The sequence below is a fragment of the Diachasma alloeum genome, unplaced genomic scaffold (assembly GCF_001412515.2).
Source record: "Diachasma alloeum isolate Michigan unplaced genomic scaffold, Dall2.0 Dall_scaffold_00323, whole genome shotgun sequence".
Classification (NCBI taxonomy): Eukaryota; Metazoa; Arthropoda; class Insecta; order Hymenoptera; family Braconidae; genus Diachasma; species Diachasma alloeum.
The window spans coordinates 359,804-375,349 of NW_021680462.1; the positions used below are offsets into that span (position 1 = coordinate 359,804).

General features: G+C 36.7%; 1 protein-coding gene across 1 annotated transcript in view; it reads right to left on the minus strand.

Annotated features, from left to right (window-relative positions):
* The window catches only part of LOC107040154, a 117,660-nt gene that overhangs the window by 62,541 nt on the left and 39,573 nt on the right, over nucleotides 1-15,546 (minus strand). The window contains 9 exon segments of the mRNA XM_015260101.1: nucleotides 1,349-1,381; nucleotides 1,956-2,061; nucleotides 5,916-6,060; nucleotides 6,942-6,977; nucleotides 7,074-7,146; nucleotides 10,373-10,512; nucleotides 10,678-10,764; nucleotides 10,921-11,143; nucleotides 13,243-13,451. Coding sequence (XP_015115587.1) covers nucleotides 1,349-1,381; nucleotides 1,956-2,061; nucleotides 5,916-6,060; nucleotides 6,942-6,977; nucleotides 7,074-7,146; nucleotides 10,373-10,512; nucleotides 10,678-10,764; nucleotides 10,921-11,143; nucleotides 13,243-13,451 — 1,052 coding nt within the window.

The window sequence follows — 15,546 nt, forward strand, 5'->3', positions numbered from 1 at the left end:
CCCCCCCCCCCCTTAAGGTCATTAGACCCTCATGATCACCTCGTTCGTCCCTCCCATCTGACCCTTAACCCCGTTTGATCCTTATAACTACTCTCTTCCCGTTGAAAAATGACCGGTGCCAGAGGTATCTTATAAGAAGCCCACGGAACATAAACATTCGGGAGACGATAAAAGTGCCGAGAGTGGGGGTAGGTCTCGAGCGCTCGGAGCGCGAGTTATCTTATAGAGAGGTATCTTATACGAAGCCTCTACTGTAGATATCAAAATGAAAGAAAAATATAAAATTGGTGATACGACCTTTTTGCTTTAGGCGATACATTTATCCAAGTTTTTAAAAACCAAAAGGTTGTTTCTCTTCTTTTACTTTTTTTGGGGTCAGCTTGGGTTTCTTGAATTTTTGGGTTTCCTAAAAGCAAAAGTTTGTATATGCTGGCAGATACGATCTTTGCCGGACAAGGCCACTTTTGTCATATACGACGCGCTTTTAGACACGCGATATAGAGATGATAAGTTTTATTCCCCTGACCTACTAAATGTGGAAAAGGATTAAAAAGTCTTGAGCACTCGAAAACCGTTGAAATATTGATGCATAACGTACTGATCCCATAGCCATAGAATTTCTTCACTTCGCAATCGGATTATTCGTTCAATTTTATGCAGAATAGCGCAATGCAGGAATCATAAAATATTATGAATATAATATTGAAACTTTCCAGATACCAGAGTGTTCCATAAATCGGATAATCCGCTTGAAAAAAACGGGTATTTGCTCTTTACGTGCATTTAAAAAAAACGAGTATAAATGCTCCCAATTTTAGAGTGATTATTCGACACGAAACAAGAGGGGCGGAAAAAGCAGTCTTCCTTCATTAATTATTGCCTTCATTAGTGAATTTCATTCCAACGGGATGAATCAGGATTCGGACGTAATACAATTGGATTTTTTTCATCATTTCGACGAATGCGAAGCGAGTATCAGTTGCAGAACAAAAACCAAAAAAAAGTCACCTAATTAGTTATTAAATCAGAAATTCTTCCACCAGATATCATTAAATGCCGATGATGTTTTTATTTGTTGTTAATCAAGACAACAAATCATCGCAACTTCGAGTCTTCCGGTATCTAGCTATGTTATGCATGATCATTCATGATGAATTAATAAGACTTGGAAAATTACTTGGCAACTACTCGCATCCAATGCAGCATGATTCCTATGTTATGAGATACCGGAAGTTCGAAACATGATGAGAAACAAAAATTATTTTAGAGGAGGGTTGAGGATAAATCAAGAGGGAGCTTATTAGAAATAAGAGAGAGAGAGAGAGTGAAAGAATAAAAGGTTGCATACCCCGTCGAATATGTCCATGACCTCGTCCCACCACTAGAAAAAAATATAATCAAAAAATTTGAGCGTTAATTCTAGGCATTTTATCAGAATGTTAATGAAATATCCTACTAACATAGAGAGAATTTATATATAGAGTGAAATTTCTAGGATTATTTTCTCTCTGTGCAATTTCAAGTATTCTTCTAGTATTCATGAAATATTCAGCAGTGAGTGGATTTATCTCTGCATTCCATTTTGTGATGAATTTCAAAATTAATTTGAAATGGAAGAGATTTAATTTTTCATTTATTTTTTCTTTTCTACTGGAGAGGATTTTCTACAAGCATACTACAAAAGCTGAAGAGATGATAAAAATCATGAATAATAATAATTCAGCGAGGTACATCACAATTGGTCGTGGGTTAATTGTTTTACGAATTATTAGAATAATTCGATGTTCAGCCGATGATGATTGATTCATCAAAAATAGCTGAATAATTGATTCGTTCATTATTACCTGGCATTTTCGTTGCAGTGAGTGGCCGTTGGATATTTATAGGGAAATAGAGGGTATTGTTCTCATCACATTCTGTATATAATGATCGAATGTTTTGGGTTATTTACGTACCTCTTTGGTTTCCTTCTCAGATATTGATGAACGACCTGGCTGGTAGTTCTCGATACGTCCGGGCTGATTTCGGTAGACTTCGGCGGTTGTTTTTACGAGGGCACTCCTACGAAAATATTAAGTTGAAACCGTTGCCAATGAAAAACTCAACCATTTGTCAATATTTAAAAGAATGTTTTTGGAAATATTAATTAATATCTAGTTGTCAAATTGAACCCTCGATCACTCGCTCAATGAGTTTTTCATTTACGGGGCCTCAAAAAATGCAAAAATCGTAGTGATTCAATGAAAGATATTCAAATAAATTCAAGAAAACTAAACTGATATTGAAGGAAAATCATTCTTCAGAAATTTTTAATATCTCGAGTGATATTAATTCAGTGCCCATCTTGATCGTGAAATTTGAATATTTCCCGGGTCAATCTTAGAGACGAATTGCAGTCCATACATTTTGTCCTAACAGGGGATTCCCACAAATACCTGAGATGCCCAAACAGTAAGGCCCTTCTCGCTTGAGTCACAATCGAAAAACACAAATCATCGAGCGATATTATTGACCATTTCGCGCAAATAGTACATTGTGCATCAAGGGCGCAAAGTCATGTTTTCCTGCCCGAGGTGCACATGCTATTTTTTAACATGCCTGCAAAGGAAAGTTCGTATTTTGCTCTTTGATGAGCGGGAGGAAAGTGAGTACTTTCCGCCCTAGGGAGTAATTTTCCACCCGAGGGCGGGAAGTAGTCCCTTTCCTCCCGCTCATCAGGGAGCAAAGTACGAACTTTCCATGCAGGTGTGTGAAAAAACAATTTTTACCTAAAACAATACGACGTGAATCATACAGCGAGCCCGGGCTCATCTCTTTAAATTTTATTCTTGGCGAAATTTATGGCAATTTCATGAGAAAACTTACAACTGGCTATCGCTCGAGTCTTCAGCCAAGTATTTACATTTCATCTACATAAAAACGTAATGAGACAAAAGAAGTGAGTTTATATTTTCAATTGACCGAGTAAGGATAGAGAAAATAAAGATGATTTTTACAAGCTTAACTCCTACGGGGTCACAGCTCTCCACTGAACGTAGTTGGTCGCGCAGCAGACGCTGTGTCACCCTGTGTATTTTATGAATTTATGGGGTAACAAGGTGGACAAAAATTATTCACTTCTAGTTTACTGGTAATTTTGAACCTTCAATTAAACGGAAATTATGAATTAACATTGGAATAGTGGACAAATAATTCAAGAAATCAAATTCATCATGTGGGAATATTCACGCTTAAATTTTAACTACAGGAATTTCTGGCAGAATTTCGGGAAAGAAATGAATTAGGGAAGTGTCCGATATAGTCGAGAATAGGAACATAACTTTTATAAATCTTTCATTCCCGGGGTTCAAAAAATGCAAAAATCGTTGTGATTCAATGAAAGATATTCATATTAACTCAAGAAATCTAAACTCATATTGAGGGAAATTTATTCGTCAGAAATTTGTAATATCTCGGGTTATATTAATTCAGCGCCAACCCTGATCGTGAAATTTGCATGTTTCCCGGGTCAATCTTAAAGGCGAATTACAGTCCATACATTTTGTCCTAACAGGGGATTTCCACAAATATCTGAGATGCCCAAACAGTAAGGCCTTTCTCGCCTGAGTCACAATCGAGAAGCACAAATCATCGAGCAATATTATCGACCATTTCGCTAAAAAACAATTTTTACACAAAACAATACAGCGTGAATTATACAGCGAACCCGGGCTCATCTTATTAAATTTTATTCTTAGCGAAATTTATGGCAATTTCATGAGAAAACTTGCAACTGGCTATCGCTTGAGTCTTCAGCCAAGTATTTACATTTCATTATAAAAACTGGTAATGACAGCAAGGAAGTGAGTTTATATTTTCAATTTACCGAGTAAGGATAGGGAAAATAAAGATGATTTTTACAAGGTTAATTCCTGAGGGGTAGCAACTCTCCACTGAACGTAGTTGGTCGCGCAGTAGTCGCTGTACCGCCCCGTGTATTTTATGAATTTGTGGGGTAACAAAGTCGACAAAAATTATTCACTTCTAGTTTACTGGTAATTTTGAACCTTTAATTAAATAGAGTTTATGAATTAACAAAGGAATAGTGGACGAATAATTCAAGAAATTCAAGAAATTCGATAAAATACAATTGGTATTCTCAAATTAATTCCATAATTGTAAAGTTCTATCCCCCGGGAATCCAAGGGATTTGTAATTTGAGAAATTCTAGAGATGTCCGGGAATCAATTATTAGCGGTTATAAAACTGATGTACATAATCATGACTGTTTTAGGAGAGCTAATTCCTCATTACCACTCCTTCCTCGCCTGGAATTCTCTCCTGATCGAAAGATATATCCCGATCTTAATTTACCACTTGAATCCCTGCGATCCCTCTCACAATGTAGACTCATCAATACAATAAAACCTAGAATAATCTCAAAACATGGGATCATAGGATTTAGCAGCGATAGACACTGTTCCAATTGCAATTTTCCGTTAGAAAATAGCATATTTCACTTCTTCCTGGAATGTACGAAGTTCCACGAGGAAAGATGTGATCTAGTTAGTAAAATACCCCAGAATTTGGACTCTGCTGAATCTCTGCTAGATCTTCTGAATGCCAATAATAGATACGAACTAATTGCCCTTCATAATTTTCTGTTAAAGGCCACAAAGAAAATCTCCGAGGGAATGTAAAAAAAAAAAAACCCATACTGTGACTGTAAATGAAGTTGTGATTCTCTCTTGGAAAACTAATTAATCTCTGTGCACTCATGTATATTATCCACCATGGAATAGCCATGTTCGTTGTATCAATCGATGTATTTCTATCATGATTATGAATCAGGCTGTTAGTTCGACTCGCCTTTGTACGAATGTTTATTGAAGCAAAGAAATAAATACTACTAATTCAAGAAATCAAATTCATCATGTGGGAATATTCACGTTTAGAGTTTAACTACAGGGAATTCTGGCAGAATTTCCGAAAAGAAATGAATTAAGGAAGTGTTTGATATAATCGAGAATACGAACACAATTTTCATAAATTTTTCATTCACGAGGTCTCAAAAAATGCAAAAACCATAGTGATTCAATAAAAGATATTCAAAAAAACTCAAGAAATCTCAACTCATATTGAGGAAAATTTATTCTTCAGAAATTTTTAATATCTCGAGTGTTAAAATTGTGGTGAGTTTGGTGAATTTCAGGATGGTCGTGAACAGGAATCAAGTGTAGGTTGAAGGGAAGATTTTAGGAATAAGAACTCCGGAATTAGGCCTGAGCGAAGTCAATTTATTCCCTAAAATACTGTGCTTGTTGATATCACAAACAAATCAACCGATGAATTTCTCAATTCATGATAACTGTCCTGTTGAATGTCTATTTCACACGCGTTGAATTTCGATGAAGCTACAGAGATAATTGTCCAATAAACAAACAAAAATAATGATGATATTCGATGACTCGACTATTAAATATTCGGATAAAGTTTCCAAAAGTTGAGTGACTCGATGATTGACAAAATAAATTTCCCGGTGATTTTACGATGATAATTTACACAGATGATTTTCCCACACTTGATATGTCCGACTGGTGACGAATAACTGATTGAAATTTGGGAGGCGAATTGATACATCTCGGGTGAACTCGATACTCGGCGAGGATTTCCGAATACCTCAGGCAACAAGTCAGAAAGGTCCGGAATTCTTCCCGAAATCGGACAAGATTTCAAACATCGAGTGATATGAATTAAGCAGCTTGAATGCATCGACATTTGGTCGATGAAATCGTTTTATTTTTCATGGGATTCTAAGATTAATGAAAAACTTCTCAATTACCTCCGGCGCTAATGAATGGAAATAGATCGTCGCGCCGGGATTCCCCTCGCTTAAAGAAAAAAACCGCTATAATTCAAATTATGAATGGACTCACTTTCTTGGCATAGTCGAGGTAGTGACATCATTCTCCTTATTTCTCTGTCGCCTCCTGGTATCCAACGTCGCCGATCTATCAGTGGAGACCCTTGGCTCGGGCTCACTCAGATACCCACTGGCACTCCCACATCCGTACCTCGTTCCTGCAAAGAATAAACGAAAAATAAAGAATAAGAAGCGTTCTATCTACCCCAAAAAAAATGATTAATTCTTCATGTCGCTACAAGATATACTGGGTGGGTCCCTGGAACTGACTCTATGAATTTATTTACGCCCGCCATTTATCATTCATGGCTTTTACAATAGCTAAAATGCACCATCAATCACTGTATTCGCAATAGAGGGTCGCTGAAGGAAAAGAGACCATATTATGAAAGCATAATTACATATATAATGGCTGGGGCAATTTGTAATTTTGCCTCGATGCTTTTCACACATTTTGACTTAATCAACTTTTAGGTATGGATTATAAGGCATTATCCTGGGGTTATTTTCAAGCCTGTAATAAATTAGTGAAGGATTTGACACGTATTCCAGAAAGATTTGAGAGTAAAATGAACTTCAATAAATCAAAACATGAGGAAAAAATATGTAGAATCAATAGATGATTTACATTTCTCGGGTTAAAATTCTCGAATCTCTCTGGATCATCTTCAGATCAATAATAAGCGGTACAAAGAACACGTCGTGTACTTAATTATAATATGCATTAATATTTAACATGTTATCGTCACACCATAAAACAGCAGCACTTGACAAATTAATATCAAATCTTATTCTAAACCCATGGTACGAGTATCTATACCACATTCTATAACATATTCAAAATATGTATACGAAACACATCACTATGCATAAATATGAATATGCATAGGTATGTATCACAGACTATTATGTTTCAACCCATAAATTCAAGTACCAAACACAGTTAAATGCTAATGTCTGAGCAGAGGTTAAGCTTCGTTAATCAATCGTGAAGCATTTCTCATTGCAACAATTTCGATTCTACTTCAAACATATTCACCTCTTCGTGGTTTATACCGAATTGTCACATAGTCATCTGTAATATTGAAAATATGTAAATGTATTAAATTCTATTTTCCACTGCCTGCACTTGAATAGTTTTGTTGATTATATTCATGAAAACATAACTGACCGTTTCTACCCGCTCGATGAAGCGAATCATACATTTGTTTGTACCATTTTGCCTGATTTGTATCTTTCACTTCCTGCAAATGGAAATATTTCATCGATCGTTCAGGGAAAAATTGTAGGTGGTTTTGTTGGGACTTTTTTCAAACGTATTTACATTTACATGGAAAAAATGCCTAGTCATTTTCAGGATGGAGATCTCTGGTTGTGATTTTGAATAATGGGAGAGGAAACGTTTTTCTTATTTGTCGGTGTGGCAGCTCATGCGTTGCATCAATTTCAAGATATGCTTTTCAAAGTTGAATGATGGAATCAGTTGATCTGGATCAGTTGATCTGGATGATTTTGATAATTGGTATGGTTTTGAATCTTCAAAATTGCAGTTTTATTGAGGTTTCTTATGTGGTTTTATCAACATTTTCGAGGCCTTATTTTTGTCCAACTTTTTTCCAATTTCCAACACGCACGAACAAATTTAAAAGAAAACTATAGCGAATTCGTTAGAAATTTCTATTGCATTTCTATTAAACTTTCTGCTAGTTTTTCGCCGATTCTATTGAAACGTTCAGTATAAAAAGACAATAGAATTTGATTTTTCTATATAACTTATTCTATTCGTATATTTTCTGTAGAATTTCCTTGGCTCAAGTTTTTTTCATTCTATTTTTAATTTCTTCTCATTAAGAAAATCAAACAAAAAAATTTAGAAAATTTGAACCGAATAAGTTATATAGAAAACCGAATTCTATCGCCTTTTTCTAGTAAATACTTTCTATTGAACGTTTCAATAGAATCAGCCAAAAACTAATACAAAGTTCAATAGAATTTTCTAACGAATTCGTTAGATTTTTCTATTAAATTTTTTCATCCGTGAATTTCCAATTTTTCCCATTTTTTTTGCAATTTAGTTGAGACAATTAGACCGATGGTTTTAGCTACCGGATTAGTCGAAAATGTAACGACAGCGCCATCATTCAAACAGTGACACAGGAACGAAACCCAAGTTGTGAAAAGTGAATCCCGTAAACGAAAAGTCACTTTTCGGTTATTATCGTGAAAGTTACGAAAAGTGCCACTTTATGCATAAAAATCTGTAAACGAAATAGTACATTATGTCATCAGGTGATAAAAGTATTATCTGGCGAATGATGACATTCATCAGATAATACTTTTATCGCCGTGTGACATACTAGTATATTTCGTAACGAGTGCAAAAAAGTGTTTTTTCAAAAATTTTCAAAAACATTTTTTCACGAGTTACGAACAATATTTTTCATCACAATGTGGCGGAGATTGGATTCACTTTTCATTACAGCGTGATGAAAAGTATATTTCAATGCCTTCTTAATCAAGTTGAAGAATGGTGAGAACAGCATCATTGCTGATCAAGTTACACAATACCGTCATGAGCTTTTTACATAAAAATCTATAGCGATATTAAACTCAAGTACGAGTCTATTACGTTGCACACTTGTTCATATTGATTCACCATCCCGACCAACTTCTGACAGAACGTGGGTTAAACTCTGGCTGAATCTTGAATAAACTTTCAGTAAAGCCCGGCTATACACTGATTAAACCTTCATTGAACCTTGATTAAACCCGGACTGAAAACGAATTCAAGTCTTGAGAGGGCCTGAATGTCGAATTATTCGCCAAAACGAAATAATAGTCAAAATTTCGATGACATTTCAATTGATGATGGTAATATGACATAAGCGACTATCCAGCCAACAATTTACCGGTAAATTTGTGGATATTTACTGGGCTTGAGAGGAATTTTAAATAACATCGGTAAAAATTCAGTAGCGAAATGGTAAAACGGTACAAGTCAATTTTGACTATTGACCAGTTTGCAGTGAACACGGACGACAAAATTTAATAGAAAAACCTATCGAATTCGTTGAAAAATTCTATTGAAATTCTATAGAACTGTTCTATTAGTTTTTGGCCGATTCTATTGAAATGTTCAATAGAAATGATTCAGTAGAAAAAGTCAATAGACTTCAATTTTTCTATATAACTTATTCGATTGAGATATTTTCTACAGAATTTCCTCGGCTCAAATTTTCTAAGTTTTTTCGTTTGATTTTTTTGATGAGAAGAAAAGAAAAATAGAGTGAAAAAAACTTAGAAAATTTGAGTCGAGCAAATTCTATAGAAAATTCTGCTGACTTTTTCTATTGAATGTTTTCAATAGAATAAGCCAAAAACTAACAGAAAGTTTAATAGAAATTCAATAGAATTTTCTAACGAATTAGATGGGTTTTTCTATTAAATTTTTTTGTGCGTGAATATCTCGGAATTTAAGGAAGATAGCAAAATTTTTAGTATAACCTTGTTAGAAACGCAACTAAAATTCCAGAACATTCAGCTCGAGCACCATCGGGAACTATCGGTTGAGCGGTCAGACGATCGTGAAAACCCCCAAATTTAGTCTTACATCGCACCTCACCGAGGACAGTAGCATTTTGAACCTCACCTAGTTCACTAGTAGCCAAGTACATCACTAGTCTTTGTAAGATCAACGTTCAGTTCAGTACATCACCTCAGTTTTGTCAGTTAAAATTCATCTAAATTCAGTGAATCAACCGTATTAAATTCAGAGACAATTATCAGTGAAATAAGACTATCAACAGTGACAATCAATTACCAAAGAGTGTATAATAATTTAATGACGTGGTCTCTATCCCACGAATAAACTGTGAATTTTTATAATCAGTGTCACAATTAATTTTCCAGCATCTCCCTCCACATTCTTCTCCCACATCCACCCTAAGCCTAGTTCCTCACCGAACAAACCTTTCTTGTAGAGCCGATTGAGTGCGACAACAAATGTAATTACAAAAATTTCGCTATTTCCCTTAAATTCTGAAATATTACACAAAAACTCAACTGAGAAATAAGTCGACTTAAACCCTTTTACCACTTCGCTACTGAGTTGTTCTCTGGGTAGGAGAAGAGAATAATGAAATAAGAATTTCAAAAAAGAGAACCCCCTCGGACGCAAATTGTTAATTTATTAACAACAATTACTATACTCACTGACAAAAAAATGCCATTGCCGACATGTTTGCTTTCAAAATCCCTGGCAAATGGTGAATTTCTTTGCAAATAGATACGTTTGGAAGGCCAAAAAAAATGTGATGAAAAAGGGGGTTTTATGTATAAACTTTCTGTCAGAAAATTGATGCGGACTTTTAAGAAAATTCCCAAAAACCTAATTTTTCTCCCATCTATTTTTCCTAAAAATATTATAACATAATGAATAGACATTTTTCCTACACACACACCAAAACTCACCGATCTCAAAGCAACAGGCATACCGTCCTTAGTGATAGGTCCAATTCCCAAAATTTTCCTACGTCCCAAATCCGCCATCTTCTTCGGTTGTTTCCTCTCAAATTCCGGTTCACTTTCGTACTCTCGTATCACAGTATAAACTACCACATTTTTAAACATAACAAGAACCAGGCACAAGAACGAATTGTAAAAATTTCGACCCTAACAGTACATCTTAAGTTACAAATTAACCTCTCATTACACACATGTAATTAGGATAATTGAAATAATTAAAAATAAATATTCAAAATTGCGAATGAACTCACTTATTTCACCGGGACTGACCCTAGCCCCTTCGTGACTCTTTTCCACCGTTTCCTCGAGGTAGGCGGCGCCCTTCGGTAATTGGCCCTCTGTTGAATAAACACGGAAAAAGGGAACACATAGAGATAAAGAAAGTAATAAATGAGAGAACAAAAGACGTGCATCATTGATCATGCAGGTAGAACGTGTGTATTAAATTAGATGAAGCGGTAAAGAATGATTTTTTATTCTTCTACAAAACTCACCTCTTGCCTTCTGCAGTAGAGTAATTGTTGGATTTTGTGCGCGTGGCAGTCGTGGAGGGTTGGCGAGTGTGTTCAACCCTTGGGACGGCACAGAGTGAGAGTTTACGATGCGTGTTGTTATATTCTGAGTTATGTTCTGAGACGCCTCTTTTTTGTCGTCACCCTGTTGCCACGGTGGTATTTCCTCGGTTGAACTCTGAAACAGTAGAAAAATTCAATAAGACTGGAGTGAAACGTTTACTAATTGGAAGCCAAGAAAATTTCCAATGAGAAATACAACACGCCAACTATTGCCACGCCGAGTTATTGACAAAAGAGTATTTTCACTTTAAAAAGTATCTCGTGAACTAATGACCTGATAAGGTTTTGGCCAACATTAAAATCACTAAAATAGCCTCTCATTGAATGCAAATGAATAATTAATTGTCCAAAGTTGCGAGGGGGATTACGACAGTGGAATGCTGTCTCCATTACTTCATATCAAAATTGTTATAACTATCAATTAGTATCGTTTTGAGTAACTGTTATCATCATTGTTTATTATTGTTGGATATTAAAATGATTAGAGACTTGTTTTATCGATCTGACCATGAGCTTGTTCTAAATTGATCGAGGGGCTATTCACAGGCGTAATCGTGGTGTCACTCGCTGATGTAATCAATTGTAATCACAGTGAAATCAATGTAATCATTGTAATCACATATCCATATTTGTAATTACCATTGTAATCACATTACCATATTTGTAATAAAGTTTTGGTAATCAAGTGGTATTCATTTGTAATCAGTGTAATCTTTCGTAGTTGCTCCTAGTGAGACCGTGAATTTTGTTGAAGAATTTTCGAGCGCGTCCCCTAGTGGAAAAACAGAAGGCAGAGGCGTAATATGCCTGATCAGAATTTCGGATCGGACTTGATCAGTTTCTGATCGAGACCTGAACAGAATTTCCACTCGGGTATGAGTCAATTTGAGGGTGAAATTCGTAAGTGTCCTGGTAGCTCAGATGGTAAGAGCACCCGACGCGACATTGGGAGGCCCCCGGTTCGATTCCCGGCTAGGAAGTTACTAATTTTTTCTCTCAAAAAATTAAATTTAATTAATGCCTAATGATGGAAGGTGGAGAAACCCTAGTGGAAAAACATAAGGCAGAGGCGTAACATGCCTGATCAGAATTTCGGATGGGACTTGATCAGTTTTTGATCGAGACCTGAACAGAATTTCCACTCGGGTCATTTCTATCAACGGTAAGTCTCAGAAATCCCTGGATCAATTTTTCTTGGAATCCCAGATGTTTATGGTTCAGAACCTTGCATAGCCAATGCGTTTTGCACAGAGCATTTGTCCGTAGAAAATTGATTCAACAGAGTTAAAATTTCTTCTTATTCTGGGGAACCAACGACTGAATTATCTTGAAATTATCTGCTGGTAAGTTTCATTCTCCATCAATGGTAGATATCCAGTAAATTTATTTTGCTGATAGCACTTATAAATGCCCAAATTTTTAGATGGAGTGATGGAGACTGCATTCCTCTGTTCCAATCCCCGCCCCTCCTTCCTCATTTCTTTGCAGGTTGTAATAATTAATTATTGCATCAACTCATATTTAATAAGAGGCCATTTTTTGTTATTTCCATGATTACAGATGTTTGGTAATCGCGGAATGTAATCGGCGAAATCATTTGTAATCATGTAATCACATTCTGTGCTCATGGTAATCACGGTTATCATATAGCTAATGGTAATCAATGTAATCAGTCACGTAATCCGGGGTAATCGATTACATTTTGTAATCGCGGTGTCACCCAATTCGCCTGTGAATAGCCCCTCGGTTGATCTTTCTAATAAACAAAAAGAGGGAATTAATCGAAAAAAATTCCAATGAGAAATCCAATGCGCCAACTATTTTTACGCCGAATTATTGACAAAAGACTATTCTCACTTTAAAAAGTATCTGGTGAATTAATGACCTGATGAGGGTTGTGCTCAAAACTTTTCCACCTGACATATTCCCGATGTGGCGATAAAATTGATATTCCCGAAATCGAGAGAGTTTGAAATTTCAAATAATAGAAATACGTCAGAAGCTTGAAGAGGGCAGAAAACATATATTCAATTCCTCGGAATAAGTACAGAAATGCAATGGCAATACGTAAAGACAAGAACTGGAAAATTCTCGGTGAATTCTAGTCACGTAGCAGTCGTTTCCGTGACAGCCAATATGAATATCACTCCTGGGGGGGATGTAGAAATAGTAGAATAACGTCGATAAATTTATAAACTTTGTCAAAGTTATTGAATCTTACATATCATTATTTTATCTCACCTGTGTCTGGGGCTTTCTCCTGCTCAATATTGGACTTTCGAATGATACTGGTCGAAATTCTTTTCGCTCAACAACAGGACTTGGTCCTGCGCTAGATGGCGTCCAAACTGGGGGGATTCCACCATCCTTATCCGTATTCTTGCCTCGATCTGGACTGGGCTGGCTTGGTGGCGGTGGTGGTGGTGGCTCACTGCCTGGTGACCAAACACCTGTCGGCATGACAAATCGAAACCCATAAATCAATGTTCACAATATTTTTTTCTTCTCCCCTTTTCTATTCAACATTCGTTCTTGTCCAGACCGTTTTATTTAAAAAATAAAACCACTTCCAGCATCCATTGCGGGAAAATATGGTCTAACGCGGGAAAATTTAGTACCGTAATATCGAGAAACAAATATCACAGCAGATGCTTAATAAAACCATGCACTGGAAGTCCTAAATATAATTTCTCGCAGGGACAATTTTAGGAGAAGGAATGGATTGATTCTTAATTCGAGGAGACGTATTGAATTGGAAACATGTCGGAACCTCTTCGATTATCAATTTTGTTAAGAACACTGAAAAAAATATCCTCGTATCGGGTATATAGCATTTCGGAATCAGGAATATCCTTAGGTGTTCCGAAATCTGGAATCTTATACATTAGAATCCGGAATAATTTTCCGGAATCCGATATATATAATTTTCAAATGGATAGTCCGTCGATATTGGGATAAATTCATTCTCTGAATGATAGCGTGCGTCAAATTGATGACTCGAAGAGAAGATGAAAAAAAAGAAAGAAAAATAAAAAAGTTACACAATTACGCTGTGACAGAGTATAAGTTTGGGATCTCCTAAACTTCCACCTAGTTTGTTTGTTTGTTTGCTGGGGTTTAACGTCACATCAACAGCTAGGTTATTAGTGACGAGCTCTCGACTCTTTTTTGCCGACAGAGCTCACGACTATTTCCTCTGTAACTTGTAGATTACGATGTTATGACAGTATTTCAAGTGAATGATGAGAATGCAATCACACACGATGGTGAGAATCATCTGTAGTCAGTTAGGTTATTGAGACACGTGAAACTATATTAGGTTGTGTGTACATGATTCGAACATGCTCAATTCTATTTTTTCTCGGTATTTTAACGTTTTATTTCAAACATTCTTAATTGTGTCCTTATGCTATTCGAGTAAATCAAATAATCCAGAAGTTATTCGCCAGTGCCAGGTTGCGAGAACCCAGGACCTCTTGCTTTGTAGGCGGACACCTTACAGATTCGGTCATACACCCGACACCTCCACCCAGTGTAGTGACTGGGAGCAGTCCTCAGAGTGAGGAGCTCGATGGCCTCCCAGTAACTTCAAACTGTTCAGGAGGTTGCTGGTGACAATAATAATTCAAAAATCCCGAAAGAATGTCCCAAAATACGACCAATTGCCCCTTGAAACCCCATAATAATTCGTAAAACTCCCAATCGCCCGGAGCAGGTCTTTTTGGCGCGGTGTTTTTGTTAATGATGTTAAAAGACACCCAAATTTAGTATTTTCTCGGTCCGTCAAAAAGTCCGGGGGCAAAAGGTCACGTACCGCCAATCGCCAGCCGAACGGGTGAATCCGCGGAGAAAGAGGGTATAAAAATACTTCCCTCAGTGCTCCTCGTGATTATTACCCGATCTCACTTAACACTCCGTTGGTCACGCTATAATCAGCGCGCCGCACATTTTCCGATTTTTTAAATTACACTGCAGTTAAGCCTCAGGAAAATGTGAAAAAATTTGACATCTCATTTTGAACGGTTTAGAAGCCCTGTCAATGAAAATGTCCGCCAAAAATATCATAAGTAGTTAGATTTTCAAATTTTTATTCCAAAATTCTGAGCTGCGTACCGTGTATAAGACAAATTTTCAGAAAAACATGGCAACTTTGAGCTTGAATATATAATTAAGGGTAACACTGAACATAAAAAATCTCACGGACCTTTTTCAAGTATACGATCTAGATCACTCTTGATTTTTTCAGATTTTTCCTAGATCTTTCAAATTTATCATTATCCCGACGGCCTGACGCAGTGGGTAAGGTCGTTGCCTTGCATGCAAGCCCGGGTAGAAATTCAACCGGGGATTCAGCCGCAACTCGGGTGAGCGCGAGCTCAGCCTCGGCTTGCCGCTTGACCCGAGTTCACGCCGCGACACGCCGCTCCATACCGGCTCACAGTCGAACGCTCATCAGACGGCATAACCCGGCACTTGAATTTGAGCTGTGGCACAACACTTAGAACTCAGCTCCGATTGAGTCGTGTCGTTTCGAGTGGAGGGTGG